Here is a 22,376-nt window from a genome sequence, read left to right as displayed (position 1 = left end):
ATTAGTTGCCACAAGCAACAGCAACTGCAAAAAAAACCAACACGGAACCTTTTAGATTGCAATTTGCAACAATTTTCGCTGCAACGGCAAAGCACCAAAGCACCAAAAACTAAAAACCCGTTCAGACACTTAAGATTGGCGCCCAATTAACGGCGTCATTTAACTTTCAAACACAGTAACAATCGCAAAAATCCCGCTGCAATTGCTACTAGCAACGGGAGCTCTGGCAAGTTCGTTACCTAAGTCTTTGGTTAGCGCCTGTCTAGTGCAATCGGGCTGCCTAATAACTTCATTTAAATTAATCTAGCTAATCACTTCGGTGCGTATGTTAGCGATTTAAAATTCAATTACAGTTGCCGCTGCGTTTGAAGTTGCGACCACATAACCAATTTCCATGTGGCCCCCATGTGTGAGTCTGTGGCAGCAACATCCTGTCGCCAGCCGGTCATATCCTGTATGCCGGCTGTAAATTGCAAAAACCGCATATGCTAATCAACTGGCACAGAGGCTGGGCCAAACCGCAATTATTAAACTACATTTACATGCCTATGCACTCGGCCTAATCGAATTGCCATATGAAGTGCTGAGGGTCGCTTCTTCCCCAATGCCCAGTAGCTAGCTGCAGCGCTGTCACCAATACTAGACAAGCAGCACCAGCAGTAGCAGCACTTGACGCTTCTCGCTAATTGAGCCGACTGGGCTTTAATGGGGGTTGACAGGCGTTTGCGGTAGTTTGTAATACATATGCATGAAGTACATGTATGTATTTATTATAATTAACCGCTAGAAGGGCGAGAGACAAAAGAACTTTGCCTACGTGTTGAGTGTTTCTGGTTAATGTGAGAATCCTGGACGAACTATCAGTTCAGCTGCTCTTTTAGCCTACACAACAAGTCTGTTGTGTGTTGCTCGGAGTTTGACTTTAACTGCAGAAGCTATTTGTCACAATTGAGTGTTATTGATCAAAGGGCTTTTCTTAATTAGAATATATTTGCTTGTCATACGGATATTTCAATCAGGTTTGCTTGCAACCGTTTAAAGAAGTTAATCTCTGGGCTTTTTAGCTTGTAATCCACTAATCAAGGGGTAAGTGTAGATACGGGCGATCCTCCGTTTTATACTGCTTTGTGCAAGCTTCATATCCGTGTCAGCACTTACACAGAGCGATGCCCGTATATCATATAGCCGGTCACAAGACAATCCACTAGATATGGAGCTTATTATATACATATAAAACTCACTATACAACTCCTAAGCCTTGCCTCATCTGCTTGAGGAACGTGTGGTTGCCAGGTTAGCCAACTGTTAACATTGCATTTGCTCAAGATTAAAGTGAACTTCACAGCATCAGCTATTCATCAAGTAGATTCCATGCCCGAAGAAAAATTAAAATAAAATCAGTTTAGAATTTATAATTATATCCGCCTAGTGAATTACAGGTACATATATATATATATATGTTGTAATGAAAAAAATAAAACTTGATAGATTATAATAAGAAATAATTACTTGAGCACTTTTTTTTTTAAATCATTATTTATTATTTATTTTTAAAGGAATAACCTCTATTTGGCCTTCCAATCTTTCAATTTAAAAATTATGATTTAACCCAACTCCGGCTTCATTTTGATCGGGCACTACAGTTACGCACAAAAATGTCATGATTCAACGTTGCGAAGGTCAACAACTGTCGCAGTCAAAACACTGGCGACAATTTGTGTGCTTTAAAAACATGCACACACACACACACACAAACGCACAAGCACACTGATACGGTACCACACAATGTTTGGCCTTATGCCGTGCGTAGGTTTTACGACTCAGTTGGCTTGATTAAAAAGTATTGTGGCGAACGCCAATTGGCTTATTACCAATAAGCTGAGCTAAGAGAAGAAAAACTCGATTTGCATATGAATCAAAGCGATTCTAACAAGCGAACATACAACATTATAAACCTAACTCATTTGCAGAGGCGTACCTAGGGGCGTGGGCTGTTGAACAGCCTTCAATATCCACACTCAGCCACACTTAGCGAACGGCCCCCACATAAAAGAAAAAAATACATTGTAATTAAAAGCTGTTACACGCAAATGTAGCGTTGATTGATTTTGAAAACTAATTAAAGAGGCTTTGGGCTCGGCCGCAAAGTAGCCAAAGAAAGGGACGAGTCACTTCCTTACGTACGAATGTCAAATTTGAAGAACGCGCCTAAAGTGTTTGAAAACAATGAGCCATAGGATTTCGTTTGATTGATGTGGCATGGTCGCAACGACGCTCATCAACTAGCTGTTCTTAGACTTAATGTGGTCTTTTGTTTAGCTAAGCAATATTCGTTTTTTCTATACCCTGTGCTCAACAGATTTATACCGAGGGTAGTATATTCAGGCGGGCACTTGAAGTATTTATAGTCTGCAATCAGCATAGACCTCAATCCAAATGATTAAAAAGTTTTTAAAATGAACAGGGTATCACCGAGCTAAGAGCACCTACCTAGTGCCCATTTAGTTTATTTCTTATTTTTCAATATTATGGTTAGAAAATGAACAGCGCAACCTCGTGCAGCTAAGCTCGTTGCCTGAGTCTTTCGTTTCGGAGAAGGTGGTCAACCTAGCCGGCTAATTGGTGAGCAAAAGAGCGAACAAGAGCAATAATGTACCGCCAGACAACAAATAACAACATGTAATGAACGCAGCTTACAGTTCACAGCAGTTCGCGTTTTTTTTTCCGTTGTTGTTCAACTCAATGAAAAGTAAATTGTCCGGGCCGCCTGCTTTGTACATGGACATGGACATGGACAGCATCCGAGGAGGTCCAGAAAGCAACAAAATAAAAAAAAATATATATATTTATATCTATATATATGTGTATGTTTGCAGTTTTGTACAGCGAATAAATTGTTGGCATATTGCAAGGCAGGGCACATGAAATTTATGCCATTTTAAAGCGAGAAATGAAACACGCCCCAAGTGCATTACAATAAATTATATAGAAATATGAGTTCCAGCTTGAGCGACCTCTCTCAACCCCTGATGTCCTATGGCTCTCTCGCTTTTTCCGTCTGTCCCTTTTATATTTCTCAAGTGCTCCATTATAAAGCAATTAATGCTGGCGACTCGCTCCACTTTGCTTATTTTAATAATTCATAAAAATAAGCGCATAATTAGGACGCTTGGGTGGCCCCGCGGCACGACTTCGACTGCTCCTTTGGGCTATGCTCATTAAAAATGGCATGCGCTAAAAATAGCCAGAAACAAACATTTGTGGTGTGTGTCCCGGGCTCGAGTCGCCACATATTTTCATATTAATTATCCTAGCCAGCCACTTGTACAGCTGTCCAGCCTCAACTCCTGCCAAGTCTCAGTCACCGTCTATTCTCCAGGGAACCAGATGCAAAGTGCTGGCCTAGCATATGCCGATATGGCGACAGTAGCCGAACCGGGCCAATTCGATGTTGCCCGTGCGCAGATTTTGCCGATTGTCTGCCATTGACTTTTAGCGATAATTAACACCTCGCTACGAGCCCTAAACCAAATTGAAAGCCAAGTCGGGACAGCTGCTGCTGCGCGCGACAAAAAATTACAAAAGCAACAAGAAAAATAGTAAAGAACTTGTCGCGTTTTTTTTAATGGTCGATTTTACATTTATTTTATTGCTGAAGCAAACTGGAACTTTGCTTATTGATTTGCATTTTTACAAGCAACTCCTTGTTCCTGTCCACAGTTTGCTATTTTTGTATATTTAAATTGCTCCTTGTCGTTTATTTTTTAGTTAGCAGCCAATTCCAAGGTCTTGTGCTTTGACAAGCTTACAATTCACCCCAAGTTACAAATCTGAAAAAAATGCAGGAATCCTAAACTTAGCCCTTGGCTGATGTTCAAGTCTTGTAACGATTAGTTTTGCAACCAGCGAGGGGGTGAAAGAGTGGCAAGCTTAGAGAACAAATGTGATTTAATAATTTGTCTTCGAGAAAGTCTTTCATACATTAAAGATCTAACATTTTATTCAGAATTTTCCTAAGAGTTCCTGTTCCAAAATTTTAAATTGGATTTCTGTGAAATTATCCTAAAGCAAATCGAGCAAAACAATATCGAGCTAACGGGCTAAAATATATTACTACAATTTTGGCCTTGTCAAAAGTACACAATTGAAACAAAAAAACGAAAAAAAAATAAGAAATTCATGTCATAGCGTCAATTTATTAATATGGGAAAAGTTCATAAGTACATAAGCGTTTTTGTAGGCATTCGTTACAATTTAACAAATTACTTCAGGTTTGTTGTCTGCATTTTAGTATTATACAATTTAACGATACGTCATCTTTTGTGTGCTTTGTAAGCTCTTGGAGCACATTTTCATGTTTTTCAGTGTATACACATTTTTGAATTTATTTTCGAGTAGGAGGCATGGTTTTCTTTCTCGTAACCAAGTGTGTTGACCATGCTGGTCACATACTTAACTATATGCGTTTTTGTCAGCCACTGTGCGAGGCAACTGACTCATGTCTGGCCCTTGGCCAAGAGCAGCCAAATGATATTGCGTTCGATTCAATCAATGCATAAAAAACACGCACACACACACGCAGAAGAGTCGCCCACGCGCTTAAAGACACAGGCGAAGGGACAGTGTGGGACACACAAAGGTGATTGGGCTTGGGCATTGAATTGGGAATTGGAAATGGTCAAACGGCAGCATTGGACAGCACTTTTCATAACATGGCCGTAAAGGTAAAGGCGACTTGGCAGGCGTATCAAAAAATTATGCAGAGCACATACCACGCACACAAACGCATACTTGGCACTATTATACAATAGGCAAGCAAACAACAACAACAGCGGCAATTGCATAAAACTCTTTTTACAATGCGTCGCCGTCATCGTCGTCGTTTTCAGTTGTGGCATAAACCCAAAAGAGCCAAAGAGGATCGCAATGGCGACGCCGGGTCCGGGCACGTACGCACTGCCAGCAGCAACTAATGCCCAAGTATATAAGCTGTTGTTGTTGTTGTTATTGTTGTTATTATTGTTGTTATTTATTGAAGTATATGCCAGTGCGCGTTATGTTTTTGCTCGGTGCCGCCGCCGAACTCTCTCGCTGCTCGCGCGCATTTGCAATTTACAACACAAATAAACTTGGCCAAGAACTGGCAGTGGCGGCAGCAAGAAGAAGAGGGACATAAAGAGTACAGCAACAGCAACAACAAAGGTTTACTTCCGCCGGATAAGTACGTAAAAATCATATAAATTAGAATTGTAAGCAAGCGACCATTAACGCGACTGTGCACTGTGCATGCGTGTGTGTGCAAGTGGGCGTCTGTGCGTACGTGTGTGTGTGCTGTCTTAGCGTTTATTTAAATAAGTTTCCGTTAGGTATGATTGATTCAGGCACTGCTTAGTCACCCTTAGCTGTACAGTTAAGCTCAGGCGACACTTGCAATTGTGCCTTCCGCGCAAAAACAAAAGACTTAGGCAACAAACTTATTCAGCTGCCTTTCTATTGCCCCCATGCCATTTATGGTGCAGTTGGCTGCAGTCAAGACGGCGTCCATATATGGAAGTCCGGCATGCCGCCAACAGCAATCACTGCAGTTGCAAGAGGTTCGCCTCGCCGGGCGTAGGCGAAAATTGGAAAGTCAAAAGGCGCCAACATGTCGATAGACTAAACCTAATGGGAAGGGGGGCAAAGTTCAGAGACTCAACAAACATATGTACAAGTGTGAGTTGTTGCAGCTGGTGCTGCATTTTGTGCAGACAATTTACAGCATATTGGACATTTACGAGGCGCAGCTTAGACACATTGTGTCATAAATTAAGGCTCAGAGTTGCCAACGCTGTTCAATTTAAAATCCCTCAATGTACATAAATAAATATTGACATTTATGTTTAACGTTGCTCATCTTCTTTTGCTGGGCTTGTTTTCCTGAAATGCTATAAAAAAATATATACTAATTAACACCTTTGGCATTAAGAGGCGGCCGCCAGAGTTGCTAGCTAATTTCTGGGTTAAATATTGAAAGCCATGCCAACAGGCAACAGAAGTAAAAAAAACTGAAACAACAAAGTCATGCAGTCAGCGCAAGCAATGAAAGCGAAATCTCAGTGCCCCTCAGACTCCCGTTTTCCGACGAGTCGATTGCCGACACTCGACTCTCGATTTGCGATTCTTAACTGCCGACTACTGACCATTCCTAAAAAATAAAAATAAAAGAAAAAGAAAACGAAATAAAAAAGCATGCGTCGCTTGCAGTCGACATTCTTTTTAACAAGTTGCCCGTTGACCAAGACCTGAAAAGGGTCTGCTGCTCGGCTGAGAGTTGGTAACGCAGAGCAGTCAAGTTAAATACGCCCGCCGTGTCCACTTTGGGCCTGGCCCGGACGGAGGCAGCAAGAAAATATCAGAAGATCAAAGGCATTTAACAGCATGCGCTGTACGTCCCAATGCAAACAATCAACACGACTGGCCACACGGGGTAAAGAGCGGGGCAAGAGTGAAAGAGAGAGCGAGAGAGATCGCTGCCTTGGGCATCATGGCCAATGTGGCATGGCTTAAGGCCTAAACCTGTGCACTTAGTTGGAGGACACGTACAGGATAAATTAGCAAATATTTGTTTTGCAGTTGTGCTGTTGTTGTTAATGCTGATGCTGATGTTATTGTTGTTGTGTTTGCTGTTGTTGTTGTTTCAGCAACGCGTCGCAGATTTTATTTCTTATTTAAGCAAAAATTGCATTTAAATTGTTTTTGCTGTAACTGCCGTCGCAGACAGCAGACGTCGTGCAGCTACTTTGTAGAGGTTAAACACTTAACCTTGACATTTCCACTGGCCATTGGCCAGTTCCTTAAGCAGCAGACCGACTGCACCCACAGCTAACTGCTGCAGTTGCAATTAAACGCATTTCGCAATGTCTCAATTATGTCAAGCAATTGTCACAATCTTGGCACCCTCTTTGTAGCCATCTTAAGTTGTAATGCAGCCCAATTGATTTGCAAAAAAAAAATACACACAACGCGCCCAACAGCTACATAAACAAAACAGTCAGCACACCATAAACAAAGCCTCTGCTCCCCACACTCAACTACCCCTCTCGGTCATTCGGCAAGCAGACAATATATCAAGACATTGCTACTACAAATAAGTTGACTACACGGGCTGCTGCTCCATTGTAATGGAATAAAGAGATTTAGTAGCTTTGCCTAGGCACAGATCGAGGTTTAAGATTTCAGCACCCAGCCCAACTGCCAGCCACACTTTGTGTGTCCTGCTGCGCCCTCGACTGCACCCCAACCTGTCCAGTTCTCTCCTGTCCTGTCCTTCTGTGCGTGCAATGCTCCCTCAACAACTGTTTTGCATGCCTAAGCTTTAAGCCAGTGCCGCATATTAATCTTATCAAAAACTTGTCAACAATCCAATCCCAACCCATCCAATCGCCTGCTGACAACAAATTCGCATTGTTTCTGCATCTGTAATGTCTTCATTGCATGCATTAAGACTCAGAGCAGCTGGGGGAAACTATGAAGATCTGATATAATAATATGTAACTAGCTGTGGGGTACATAAATATTGGTTTTAAAGGTTAAGTTCAACAGATGATGCAGAGACGGAAATTTTTTTTTCACAATTTCAATAAATACATTTCAAGATTATTTTTGGAAAAATCATCAGCGTCTAATAGAGGTTTCTTAACTAGGTTAAAGGTAACTTATTGCATTTTCCGGGTAGTTATGGTTCACCGATCTACATATGTAGTTATGCAATAAACATATAAATAGGTATAGATAGATATAAATAGAAATAGTTGCTATTATAAAAGTTTTATCGAATTTTGGACTTCACCAAAAGCAACATTTTGGAATTCATATATTTTAATTGAATATTTAGGATTTAAGATTTTAAAGATTGTAATTAAATAAAATGTTGTATTAATTAGAGTATCTGCAAACGCATAATTCGTTCATGATCATGCTTCTATGACCTAATTTAACAGCCAATAAAATATTTAATTGGGAACCATAAACCATTAAAAATTCTATAAAATATATTTGATTCATAAATTATATAATGGAACAATATTGTTTATACCAAGAAAGCCCCTCATATCTTGGGTATTTCTATATAATGGCCCTGATATATTCAAGAGCTGGTTAGGTTTTGTGGCTTCCTACAGTTTGTTTCGTATGATACGATTTATGGCCAGGTCGCACATAAATTCCTTGCCCCACTAACGACTTCCTGCTTGAGCGCAGGCTCACCTAAAAACCCAAAAAAAAAAAAAAAAAAATAAGAAAGAGAAGCCAACTGGATTGATTAATTATGGGCCAATGTAGGGTATTAGATCCTGGCCTGACGATGCCGAGTGAGCGGTTAGCCTGCAGCCAGTTTGTTGCCTAAGTCTTTCGTTGCGATTCACCAGAATTTTATGTATTTGGGTTAATGTTACACAAAACCACAGCAAAAATGCTTCTGTTGTTGTTACTGCTGCTGTTGTTGTTGTTTTTGTTTTTGCTGTTGGCATTTGCATTGCTTTACTTTGATTTTAACACACAAATTTTCCAAGTATTTATTTAATGTGCACCACAAACGGCGTCGCTCGACTGCAATTTCCTTCCGTCGACCGTCGAACTGCGCATCTTGATCTGACCATACGGACCAAGCGGCCAGCAGAAAGCTGTTAGTGCAGCAGGCGCAATAAAAACTTTAGAAGCAATGAGGCTTAGTGCGTTCTCAGGCCTGGGCTTCGGCAACAGCAAACTGGTATGCTGGCTGCCGCTGGCTATTTCAAAATCTAACTGTTAACTTGAAAAGTTGAACGTACTTGCAGCATGCAACATGCAACGGCGGCTGCACCCACGGCACTACTGCTAACCGCAGAGCGCCGACTAACGAAACGAGTTGAAAGCCGTTTTCCCTGTTAGCCAAGCTAGCCAAGTCAAGCCATGCAGCGGCAGCAGCAGCAGCAGCAACTCTTGAAAGTGGTTTCTTGTCTAACTGCGTTAGTTTTGACTTAAATTGTGCGCCCGAGCAGGGACCAATTGACTGCACTACCCGAACCCGTACGCGGCGAACTACCGGGCTAATGGCTCTACTCCGGCCAATCGCTGAGAGAGTTCTCAGCTAAATGTCATAGCGGCGGATGCTCAGAGCATTTATCATTAATCAAAAGCCCAAGCAGATGTCAATATTGCCAATGCGGAAACTGCATTGCGCATAGCGGGCATCAGGCCCGCTACCGACACCGGTACCGGTACCGACGATGCCGAAGCCGATGCCGACACCGGGCATTGGACAACGGCAACAGTTGCCGGCCAGGTGGCCATTTCCGCTGGCCTTAGCTGGGTTCCTTATTTTGACACTGCCCTCGCAACGGCAATTATTACTGCTGTTGTCGTTGCTGTTGCACTGATTTATGAGTTTTTAATGAGCGGCAACTTTACACGAATTGTTAACAACACTCTCGACTGTCGACTGCAATGTAATGCCATAAAGTAGCTACTCTTAACCAGTCGTCGGTCATTGGTCGACACGTACCCGCACCCTGACATTTAAGCCGTGCGAAATGTTGTCTCCGCAATGAAGATGCGCAAATGATACGCCAATGGGCGTTGGAATGCGAATGGGCAATTTTTTACCACGACCCTTTTATACACATTTTCGGGCATAATAGCTAAGTCATCCAGTCGGCGAAAAAGTGAATATGGCGAGAGTTAAAAAGATTTCTGAGATGAAATTTGCTGTGTAATATATGGGGTGGTCAAATTAAAATAGTCGCTACCCAACTATCGTTGTCTGATCTCCCTAACAATATATAGCGATAATTCGTGACAAGTAAGCTCTTTGATGTTTCTAATGTTTTTTTCTGCTGTCCCAAGAAAGACCGTGGCATATAAACTCATAGAAAATTGGGTTTTCACATACAATAAGTTAAATAAGCCCTTTAAAACAGAGTAAGAGAAAGACTTCTAAAATTCATATAGCTCTGTCATAGATAAGTGCATGCAGTATTCGTTGTAAATAAGCAGAATTCTCTCCGCCTCTCTCTCACACAAACTCTCTATCTCCTTCAATCTCTCTCTGCCTCTCTTTCTTGGTTTTGTTGTCGTTTTGTGTGATTGATTATGCATTTTTATGTGAACTGGTTGCCACTTGCAACTTGTTGCAGTTGTTCATGGGCCATGCGGGCAGGCGAGACGATAATTCCGCTGAAGCAATGAGCCCGCAGCTGATGGAGACAAGCCGGCGGCGGTGGCAGCGGCTTCGTCAGGCAGGCGCAAACTGCTGTCTACGGCGCTGTCAGTGACCTTCAGTTGGCGGCAGTCAACCTGCAATTAGACAAACTGCACCAGCCAAGCCGCAGGATAAGTTTGCAGCCTGGAGGCGCAGGCCTGCCACATAAGATTTATGTGGCGAATGCTGCAGATCCTCTGCCCGACAGTTTTGACATTGAAAAAGCATAATTAATTGATCAGCCCACCAGCAGGTGGGCGTGGCCGGAATCTGCTAAGCCTAAGCAAGCTGATCGATGGCATCTGGCCAAGTGTAATGACTACACTCAAAAAATTAGGGCTATTGCAATTTGAATATCAGTCAATGTTAGTAAATAAATGCCAAGTCGTGACATGCGAATACGAAATGGTTAACAGCAACAACAACAAAACCCGACTACTGTTAAATGAGTTCAAACTAAAAGAGAACAACTCGCGTCAGCATCCGGTTAAGCAATTGATTTTTGGGTGTGTATGTTGACGTGTCTTAACCTCAGCAAAAACCTTAGAGACACACACATTCATACAAACACACACACACGCACATAGCTACTCAAAACTGTGAGCAAATGCACATGAAATGTTTGCCTTCAGAAACACATTTTTCAAGCTATCAGCATTTATTTTTAATAAAGATGCGATCAGATCAGCTGTGTGTGTGTGGGTATATATCGGGGCATGTATGTGTTGTTTTTTTCGGACGAACAGGCAAAAATGTGTCACTCGCTTCTTTGACTTTGATTTAGTGGCTAGACAGGTTAATACAAGATGAGATCATCGCTGGCGACGCTCTCGATGACGCCGACAGCAGCGAAGTAGAGACAGGGGCTACTTGAGGAGAAGGCGGGTTCCAAGCAACGGTTATTGATTTTTTAGCTCGGCTTTTGCTCAAGTTGCCGCCGGCCTTCGTTCAACATTTTGACATTGTACATATATTTTAATTTGGCCGCTATAAAAATATATTTCAAATAAACAATGAAATTGCCGTTAGATCAATCGAAACTGGAAATTAATGATAATTGAAATTAAGAGCAATAATATATATTTTTTAGAAAGAAAACGTGTTTTGAAAAAACATATTAGCTCAAATATAGTTGTGTTTTGGTAGCTTGTGACTACGAAATAATATCCATCCAATCACCTGTTGATAGAGAGCATAAAAGGTGTGGTAATGAAAATGTTTAATCAACATTCGAGGCGATCATCTGCTTTTAAATTAAAAATGCTTTTACTTGCGAATGCGAAGCTTTTGAGTATTATTGGCGAAATGCATTTTTCTGATTCGAGTTTTAGCTATGCAAAGCATCATTTCAAGACATCTTGAGTGCTTGTATGACCTTTAGATAAATTAGAAACAAGTTTTATAAATTAATTGAAATAAATATATACATTAAGCTAACTACTAGCAGGCACTTCAAATGTTATCCAATTGAGTTATTCCATGTTATTTGTAGGGCCTGGGCTTATAGCACTTGGCATTTGCCCAGCATTGTTAGATCTTCAATCAGCCTTAACGAACAGCAACAGCAGCAATAACACCAACAAAAACCAGAAGAGCATTCACATTTATCAGGCACATTTATCAGCTTGTCAGCCGGAAGGGAGCTACTAATCCCCAGCTGAGCCAACAGCCCGACCCTCATACCAATTGGTGCTCAACCCAAGCAACCAACCAAATTACGCTCATTTCGCGGGCAACATAAATTTATCAAGCATCACTAAAACTATATTCGCAACTACAATGTGAGTGCACATAAAATGCAAGCGAGAGATCGAGAAACTCTAAAGTACTCCGCACGGTTCCTGCTTTAATTAAGTGATCATGGACATGGACAACATACAAAAGCGCCCAAAGGCCACGGCATAAACGACCAAACAAGATTAACCAAAAAGGCGATGGCCTTCAACATGAGCAGAGACCAGAGCCAAAGCCCGGCCAGAATCTAGGCCTGGATCGTTTCAAATGTCGTTAGAAGAGAGCGAATCTATTGGGTTGAGATGAGTTTGCGCTGCACTGCAGTAGTTATACCCTGTAAAAGTTCTTTTAAGAAATGTTCTTGATTTGCTGAGTCAATCAATCTAGGTTCATTGTCGGCTAACAAATTAATAACTTTTCCCCATTCTTCCATACATCTTTAAGTTATGTAGTACCCAATGTAAACAATGTAATACGAGTCAGATTGAATATTCTAGCATATTCCTAATAAATACAAAATTGATTTTATAAATTGGTCTCTAAAGCACTGCGTACAGAGTATCGTCCCGTAGTTCAACTGACTCGTCAACGAAATCAAACTTGTTCAAGGTTTATTTCCTTTGCCTGGCAATCGTGCAAAGCGCATGTAATTTAGCTTAGAGTGTGTATTTTATTTAAGCGTTTATTAGCTGATAAACCGAAATAGATAAATCGTACGACCAGGCTGGGCCAAGACTAGGGCCAGGCCCAAACCTCAACCAAGGCAATGGAAAAGCCGCTGCTTGTAGCACGTTGCTTGGACTCCGTTGAAGTTTTTATTGTGTGCCTGGGGCGCAATTTATATATGTTTTTGCAGAATACACGCAGATAATGGCAAATATTTTAACATATGCACACGTTAACGTTCACGCCAAGTTAAGAAAGTTGTTTGTTAACGCCCAGATGAAAGGGCAAACTGGCTGCATAGCATCAAACTCCAGACCTCAAACCGTGCCCAGGTCCATCTGTATGTGCATAATAATGGATAGTTTCTGTTTTTTATGATTGCCGCGTGTAAATTCTATCTAACGTAATGTCTGCGTGCCAGTCTCGGTTCAACTTCCGGTACCAGCTGTTGATTATGTCATAATTATGTGACCACCTACCCGACTATCCGACGGCTGAGTGCCATATAAAGATGCTATCAATTTTCACACAAAATTATTACATTTTCCCCCCAACCGTCGTGACAATTTTGTATTGCATTACGACCATTCTACCAATTAACAGGTCTTGCCTTGCCCATTTTGTGGCTGCCCGTCCGATGCCGGCCAAAACCTTATGAAAATCAAGCGAAGCAACTGAAAACTGAAAGTGGAAAATGAATGCGTGAGAAAACAAACAGCAACAACAACAATGTCTTATGGCCAGTTCACATATATGTATATATAAATATATATATATTTTTCGCCAGAGGCGTTTTTTCTCCCTGGTTTCTATAATTTTTATGCTGGTCTGTGTTTGCAGTGCCGTTGTATAAATTTTTCAGAGAAAATGCTGAAAGATAAACGCAGACGTTGCTCATGTTTGCGCATAAATTTCAAGTGTCATTTACCCGTCTTCGCACTTGCCGCACATTTTTGTAAGTGTATTTTTATTTGTCTTTTGACGATTGTTTCGCTTTTTGGTTTTTGGCACCTGTCCCTGATGACCAGGCCAATTTTTGCGGGGCTCTTCAGCTGCGTGTTTGAAATTTTAAGTTAATTATTTGTGTTTGTGTTTCTTGTTTTGTTTTGCGCTCTTAAGCAGGAAATCGCATTACAATATTTAAGTATACCTTTCCAGCACATTATGTTTACTTAACTTGCTTTTAATTGTCTTTTTAATGATTTTTAATGTGTTTTATTCTTATTTATGTCATTTCAGCAAAAATGAAAATATTTTTGCCACTAGTCACGTGGATAGTGCTACTACTCTCGAGTACAGTAAGTATTACCCTAACAAAAACCATACAGTGTTCGTTTCCAGATATTCGTGTTGTCTTGAAATTAGCAGATTTATTAACCTTTTTTCTTAACATCTTTCTTAAATTTATATTACTAAAAATAACGTTTAATTTTTTTATACAAATATCGCGTTACTCGCGAATTAGCTTCACCTCTGAAGCCAAAGCATATTAATTCTTTAGGCTTACAAAGGTGTGGCTGCTCCGGGTTCAAAGGGGAGACCAGTTCTGGTCAAGCCGTAAATATTATTGGTCTTGGATCAAAGCTGAAGCATTGTCAGTTAACACATGAACAATAATTTATTTATGAGTTTGTCCAGAACTTTAAACACCTTTCAAACACAGATCAAACAATCCCCTTTGGATCATGACAAATTTACGAGCAGACAGCTTATTATGATTAAAGTCTTATACAATACACACTAATGAAAAATGATCTCAGCTCTCGCCGAGTAGTAAAGACCCAAATGCTTATAATGATGCAACCCAGCGCGTCGAAGGTTTCATGGCCTAACGGTACTCGCCCGGCCATGCAAATGAGCATTAACAAAAATTACTACCACAGTTTTTTTGGTTCTAAGGCTTAGCCAAAAAGAGATTTATTAAATTTTACAACATGCTGTGAAATTAAAGAAAAGAAGAAGAGTCACGAAAAAAGAAAGAACTTTTGAAGATTTGAGACTTGAGCTAAGCAAATAAAATGGCAGCCCGGAGAATAAACCAGCAAATAGCATTTGATAGTTGATTTAATAGCTGAAACGAGAAAACATGCTCGTGCGAGTAGACGGTGTGATGATAGGGCAGATGAAATGAAGAACAAGTGAAGAATACGCAAAATTTAAGAAAGTGCTTGACTGCGAGATGCTGTTTTAGGAATTTGACTCTTTAACAAATGAAAATGCCTTCAAAACAATATAGAAAATATAAAACAATTTATCAAGCTTAAGCACTTACTAGACTTTTAAGCTATTTTTAACGAGATTCGAGTATATCGAACGCTACTCACAATTTTAATCACAAGCGTAGTTACCCTTTCCAAAAAATACAAAAAAAAAAAATCACCAGATCAACGATCGTCGACTGAATGGAACAGAGAAATGGGTAAAGAAGAAGACCCAGGCCACAAATCGTTCGAAGAAAGCCAAAAACGTAATGAATAAAAATAGCCGCATTAACTGTAAAAAAGCTTTGATAGTCATCGATTTATGCAGTGGTCTAAAAAGAGAGAAAGAGGAAGAGAAAGAGAAAGAGAGTGAGAAAGAACCTGAACCGGTGCTTCGTAAATTGGCCAAAAGAATGCTCTAAGCCTTAAGCTAAGCCACAAGTTCATTGACATTCACCAGCGCACGCATTTGTTGGCTTTTCGCGACACTCGCTCAATGGATGAAACTTTTATGATATTTTTTCATTGATGTGCCTTGCTTTCTGTTTGTGCGTTGGGATTTAATGATATGTGTGCGAACGCGCAGAGCTTTGATTTAATCGATTAGGCTGGCGGGCAAAGACAAAACAAAAGACTTAGGCTGCAAACTTGCTGGTTAACTTAGTGATACACAAAATGCAAGTGCGCACAGCAAATGCCCATCGACAGTTAGCTATTATAACGGATGCACTTGAGCGTTGACGGTTGCTGTCATTGTCTCAGTTAACTTGGCTAACAACTTGCCAACAAAAATTGCATTGTGTGCGACGGCGCACCGCTCAATGTCATGGGAGCTCCGCTGCGGCAGCATCATCTTCACTGCAACACACTCACACCTTTAATTGTTGCATGTGATGATACGACTGTTGCTGCTGCGGTTGCTATTGCTGCACTTGAGTGCATGCGCTGCTCATTGTGCGGCCTGTCAATTGATAAAAGTCGCAGGCGGTAGGCAGCGGTTAGCGGGCGGCGGTCGTCTGCTAGCAAGTAGCTGCCGGCTGCTGATAGCTGGCATCTATTGTTTAGCAAGGCCGCTAGCGTTGCATGGCGTGAAGCGAGCACAAACCAATTGAAAAACCTCAACACACAGCGCACATACGACGACTAGAACTTCCACACACAACTGTGCGGTACAATGTTTTTTGATAAAAATCTACCTAAAACAATTCTCAGACTTAACTTGAACTTGACAGCAGCAGCGAGTGCTTCATGCTCACACCTTTAGTTTTTATTGCACTCTTTACTTGCCGGGATTGCTGCTCATTAGCCAGCTAGAAAGGTGCTAAAGCGGCTCACGTGTCTTGGTTTTAAAATGGAAGGAGCACAGACCAGCCTCGCAGTAATTGGTTTGATCTGCAATTTTCTGAGCATCAGTTAGACTGAGATTGCTTTCCAGTTGTGCCCTAAAACTTTTTACTAGCCCGATGTGCTCAACATATTTGCAGCCCGAAATTAAATAGGAAAAGTGTGCTGGTAACTCGAAGAGCTCTAACGAATAGATACTAAATAGAAGGTCTTATGACAATGGAAAATATATAGCACACTTTCGAGAAATATCCGATTAGTATTTCTAAACTAACTTAAATAAGAGTTTACTTATTTTTACGAAATGCATAAAAAGTGATATTTATCAAGAAATCCATATAAATGATAGCTACTAGAAAGTAATTTTTGTAAATAAAGGCAACCAGAACATTTTATCGAAATTGATTTATATGTTAAGCGATTATTAAGCGACGAGCTTACTTATGTTAATCATAAGTCAAGTTGATATTTGCAGCTTTAGTCGTGTGTCTCTGCAGATGGGTATTCACCTTTCACCTGTTTTCAAACGCAAATTTATGAAAAAATGGTATAGTTAATAAAATTATATGAAATAATATCAAAGGTGTCAAATACCTTTAATCAGATGCAATGATAAACGTAGTAGGAACTCAAACCCGACTCTGTCATAAAATGATTACATTGAAATGGAACGCCGAAACGTAGGAAGTAAAAATTGATCGCGCTGCGAGTACAAATCGTACAAATAAAATATGCGAAATATAAGAGCCATAATGTGTTACCCAAATGAAACTTGTTTTAATTCGTTTTGCAGGAGCGCAAAATGGTCTTAAGTGACAAACTCGTTTTCATAGCCATCTAATGTTGAGCGCTGGTAACAGTAACAAACCGTACCGTCAGTCAGTCAGTCACTCAAGCACCACACACACACACACACACACACACACACTTATAGAAAGGTATACAAGCATACTGAGAAAATATGGCAAACAACTTTTGTTTTTGTGTGTTTATAAAAGTAAAATCAGCCAAGTGTAACAATTAAGCGTTGGCAAAACAACACACAGCACAAGACGATATATCTACGTAGCTTTGAATGCAAACCTGTATGAACATTCTGCCCATATGGACCGAATCAAGCTGCCGCTGTTGGTTAGGAAATCTCGTTGAAGAAGCTCTGACGTTGATACGCCTGCTAACTTTACTGTATCTAATTTGAATTTAAATTAGTTTCGAGTCCCACTAAAAGCACAAAATACGAACGAAACTTGGTAAACACTCCGAAGGTTGCTGCTGCCTTTTCGAAATTGAGGTTAAGCTTTGGGGCTAGAACTGTCCGAAATTTGACAACATTATTTAAGAAACCCAGAAAATACGAAATCAGTTTCCCGATGGGGTTGCGCTTCGAAATAAACTGATGCTCAGAGTATACAATATCAGTTTACTGATCCGAGGCTGCGCAGTATCTATATTAGTATATAGATTTATCTTTCATGTCAATAGCGAACTGTTACTTTCCACGTATAAATTCATTTTGAACCGGTGTAGCTAGTACTGTTTACATAACCGACGATAGGCCCTGTCAAGGATCACAATTTTACTTAGAATTATATATATCAATTGTGAGCTGGGGTAAAACATGCACTTTATACACCAAAATACCAAATTGAGCAGCACAACTAAAATATTTCCACAAATTTGAGTCTAATCTATTTCGTTTTAGTGTATGAAACACTTTATTAATAAAATAAACCTTCTTGCTTGCCAGGTACATTCACAACACCAACAAACACAACCCTTTAAGACAAATCCAAGCAAGCATAGTCGATTTCGAGGCGAAGTATTCTTTCTGAATCTCGAAGATGGCTATTTTGGCTGCCAAGTTAATGAGTCTACAGACTATTTGCAACTATACGATCTATCGAGAATATGCGACGGTAATCAAGACTGTTTTCTTGGTTCCGATGAGCTGAGCAAAGAGCTCAAATGCACAAGTATGTATCAACAGACCCCGCCACACCACGACCCTATGGAATGGGCTTACTTAAAAATAAACTGCTTTTCTTCCCCAGATGACTGTGATAAGGATGGCACACAGTGCACAAACGGTGTTTGCCTGAATGGTGTTTGCCATTGCAATGACGGCTTTGGCGGCTGCAATTGCGTCGATCCGGGTAAGTTTAACTGCGCTCTTCGAACAATGTGGGCTTGTCTCATCTTACATAACCGTAAACCCACTCTCCTTCACAGATGAGAACGAATGCAAGCAGCGTCCATGCGATGTGTTTGCCCATTGCACAAACACATTGGGCAGCTTCACGTGTACCTGCTTTCCGGGCTATCGCGGCGATGGTTTCCATTGTGAAGGTAAGTGCCAGCCATGCTGTTAGCATAAGCTTAATGACCGACCAGATCCAACAACCACCGAGACCCGACAACAGTACAAATGATTGTTGTTGCCGTTTTGTACTTCCGTCAACGTCTGTTATATTATTTTTGCCTGGTTAGCTGCCACTGCCGCTGCCACTCTGCCTGCCAGACCATGAATTAGTCTAGGTTACCCATAGATCTTAATGCTAACGGTTTATTTCGCTGGAAATCTCTTCAAGTCAAGCCGTTTCAATCGTCTCAAGTGCCCAGCCTCTATTTGAAAATGTAACAAAAGACGCGCCGGCCATCAAAACAGCAACAACAATAACAGCATGAAAGCTTTTCCCTCAGCTTACAATGGCCCAGCAATGGAATCTCCTCTGTATACTTATCCAGCGGAGCAATAATAACGACCGTGTAGCGATTACACTAGTGTACCTTATAGCGTCTTTGTTATGAGTCTGTTATTGTCGGAGTTGTGAACATTGAAACTAAAGAGGCGTATGGAAACGAAGCCGTCAGAATCAGTATTAGATCATCCAAGTTTCAGTTTAAGGCTTTCTAATGGTCCAATAGAATTGCAACTCTATATCAATAATGCGATGAATCTTTCTGCCTTAACCTCTAAGTACCAAAGAGTATTGCTTAATAATGAAGATACCTTAGATGAGATTTACAATATATTTTATTATTCCTATAGGATAAACAAATACCCTTTTCTGATTTTACTATGACAAAAATGACAACTATTTTATTTGGCTTTTGCTGATTTCAAGCATTTACCATGCTTAAATGTTAATGTTATAGAACAAATATATTTAATATTCTTCTTATATCATTGATATTGGTTTACTTTTTCTGCTTCTATTGTAGTCCCCACCTACTCTTCTCCCGACTGATATAGTTTCAAATACAGGTCTCGGGTTAATGAGATTAATTCATCTACTTGTTCTCTTTAAATTGCTCACAGCGTGGTTCCGAAAACCCTTCGGCGCACCTGTTTGCTTGCCTTGCCTATTCGACAGTGAAAAACTGGCAGCCATAATTGGACTGGGCCTAATGTTGCGTAATGAAAACACATTATGGAACCACAAAGGAAAAAGAGCACGAAAAAAATCTAAAAACTACAATAATAACTTGAAAAGCAGAAGATTCTAAGCGAGGTACCACTTACCGCGAGACTCTTCCTATAGCGGCTGCTGCTGCTCCCGCTCAAGTTGATGATGATGATTGCAATGATGGTGGTGGCTGTGGTGGTGGCGGTGGCGGTGGCCGCAGTAGGCATGAAAACCACGAACATTTGTAGCAATGCTTTCGCGCCATGAAACAGACATAGACATAATCGTACCTACGAGCATACACGTCTGTTAGACGTGGAATCAGTGTCATGTAATCTGACCCCAAACATGGACACGCCAGAACTTTCAACACTCAAGAGCATGTGTCTAGCTGCGGCTACGGCTGCGGCTGCTGCTGATGCCTCTTCCCGCTTCCCGTTTCCCGTTTCGGACGATACAATGCGATAACGAGCGCAAATTTCACAAACGCTCTGGCATTACCCCACTAAGTATGAAGACGTTGCCGAGATTCTAGATTACATGTGACGACTTCTCGCAGCGACTGTCAGGCGACTGGTGGGGGGAGGGGCAGTAGGGTGGAGTCACAGTTTGCAACGACCGGCAGGCATGCATAAATTCTGGCCAGTGGCATGTGACGCCAGCATCGCATTTCAGTCATACGAGCATTATCTAATTCCTTTCCGTTCCCCAACGTTTCTTCTCTCACCTATTACACGTATTCATGATGCATTTCATTACGCCAGCGCGAAGTCTGAGTCTGAGTTCCACAGAACATCTCAAATTGTCTGTAATCATTTGAATCAACCTGTTTTAAATATGCTGAGAAAGTTTCGTCTACCCATGTGCGTGGAATAAGTACTTGAACCCCACTTGAATGCCACTAACACGCACTCTCGGCTTTCCCACCAACTGCAGCGAATCAAAGCCACTACGAGTATATCTAATTAAATCTTGATGAATTGACTTCAAAACGACGCTACATTAGTAGTTAATTACTTTAAATTATTCGCAAGTTGACTTAGAATTCCCACTGTGAAAAAATTTCCAGTGCGCACAGCTTTAGAACTATTATTGAACTAAACCCGATTATAGCTTAAACAAAAATTTAATCACATCATATTATGCGAAATGCCGTTTGACACCCTTGTAGTGGGAATTATTATTTCTACACATATCGAAAAAGGCCCCCCTTTTTAAATCAATAAAATCATGTCGTACTTTTTTTTTGTTTCTGTTTAAGTCTGTCAGTTTTTTTAGAAGTTAAATTCAATCGGATCGTCTTCATATAGCATATAAATTCCATTAGCAAATTTGAGTTCTTGTATGATTAGCTTTTTCATTTTCAAGGATTTTTTAGCTACCTTTGGATTGCATCCTCTTCTATTATTTACTATCATATAACTCCCATAGGGACAATCCGTCAATGGATTTAGTGTGTAAAAATAAAAAATTAAAAACAATTATTTTTGTTTATTGCACATATTGGGCAGTCCACAACTATCTATATTTTATGGAACTGGCAAACATATTTAATGTCTAGGAAAATCCCAACCGTCTGTATATATCCAGTTTGCATTGCTTTCTCAAGTTCACCCAATAAACTTTGCAAGAAATCATGGCCAGTCTGAAGTTAGCCAAGCCAGTTCTCCCCCCACATTTGAGTGCAGATGGGGACACATTTTGCGTGGCGGGAGATTACGCGCCTACCTGTTTGGCTGCCGGGTCTAACGGTATGAAGTGGGGCTGCCACCTGTTGCAGACCTGGTGGCACATTCGCATTATTTCATGTTCATAACTTAGATGCGTGCATTTGGCGATGGCTTCGTTAACGCAACGCCAAAGTCCAGTTATGCAATGAAGCCTTAAGTCTGAAGACGGGAAAGACAAAATTGCAACACACACAGACAAAAGTCACACACACACATTGGCACCCAGTTTGTTAGTTTGTGGCAAGTCAATAGCTGTTTCTAATGCATTTGTCTTGCAACGCGCCAACCAGAAAAATGGAGTGAGTGCCTCGAGTTGAGTGCTAAATTTATAACCATTTTTGCGGCAGTCAAGAGACTGCAACAGCAAGAGCAACAGCAACAACACGAAATAATCTTACAAGTTGTTGCAGCTGTTGTTGTTCTCTTGCTGTGTTTATTGTGTGTTGTTCTTGTTTTTATTTAAGTTTGTTTGCCACGTTCACCAGGCGGCTGCTCCCTTTCGTTTCGCTAACTGGGGCAGATCATTAAAACGGATAAAATAGATTGTGGCCCACGTAGCGCAGCTTTGGCGGCATTGGCAACGCATGAGGCGGTAGCATTGTCGGCGCTTAATGCTGTCCTCAAAAGCCGCAAACAGCACTGCCTTCAACGCCAGCTCCAGCTCCAGCTCCCAGCTCCCAGTTACAAGAGCTACAGTCAACTCGACGCACAGTTTCCGATCAACGTCAGCTGATAAGAGTCGCTAGTTTTTAAAGAACGGACGTGTTTAATCTGCAGTACAGACCTATATATCGTATATAGTGAATATATATAAATATGTATGTATATTGGCTTTTGGTACTTTGCACTTTTTGCATATCAAAAATGGCAGCAATTAATTGCCGTGTCGTAGCTGCCGCTGATAAGCCATGAAAATGTCTTAAGGCGTTGGCATTGACACGCCTCATTATAGATGTCGCCCCTCGCTCCTCATCTCCCTTCCATCACAGCATGTTGCCACATTTACGCAGCCAGTAGGCGGCGCTGCCAATTGAGCCACCCATGACTTCAACTTCGACGCCGGCTGACATCACTTGAC

At 40.9% G+C, this 22,376-nt stretch overlaps 1 protein-coding gene across 10 annotated transcripts in view; it reads left to right on the top strand.

The window, feature by feature from the left end:
• dpy (fibrillin-like protein dumpy) overlaps positions 1-22,376 on the top strand; it is a 116,808-nt gene that overhangs the window by 5,206 nt on the left and 89,226 nt on the right. For all 10 annotated transcript variants that reach the window (XM_032438286.2, XM_032438289.2, XM_070209082.1 and 7 more), the window contains exons 2-5: positions 13,856-13,914; positions 17,909-18,134; positions 18,213-18,314; positions 18,391-18,507. In XM_032438286.2, coding sequence (XP_032294177.1) covers positions 13,861-13,914; positions 17,909-18,134; positions 18,213-18,314; positions 18,391-18,507 — 499 coding nt within the window. In that variant the 5' untranslated portion in view covers positions 13,856-13,860. The remainder of the gene's footprint in view (positions 1-13,855; positions 13,915-17,908; positions 18,135-18,212; positions 18,315-18,390; positions 18,508-22,376) is intronic.

The sequence above is a fragment of the Drosophila virilis genome, chromosome 4, assembly GCF_030788295.1.
Source record: "Drosophila virilis strain 15010-1051.87 chromosome 4, Dvir_AGI_RSII-ME, whole genome shotgun sequence".
Taxonomy (NCBI): Eukaryota; Metazoa; Arthropoda; class Insecta; order Diptera; family Drosophilidae; genus Drosophila; species Drosophila virilis.
The sequence above is the reverse complement of the archived record's forward strand: the minus strand, read 5'-3'. Positions and strand labels throughout refer to the sequence as shown.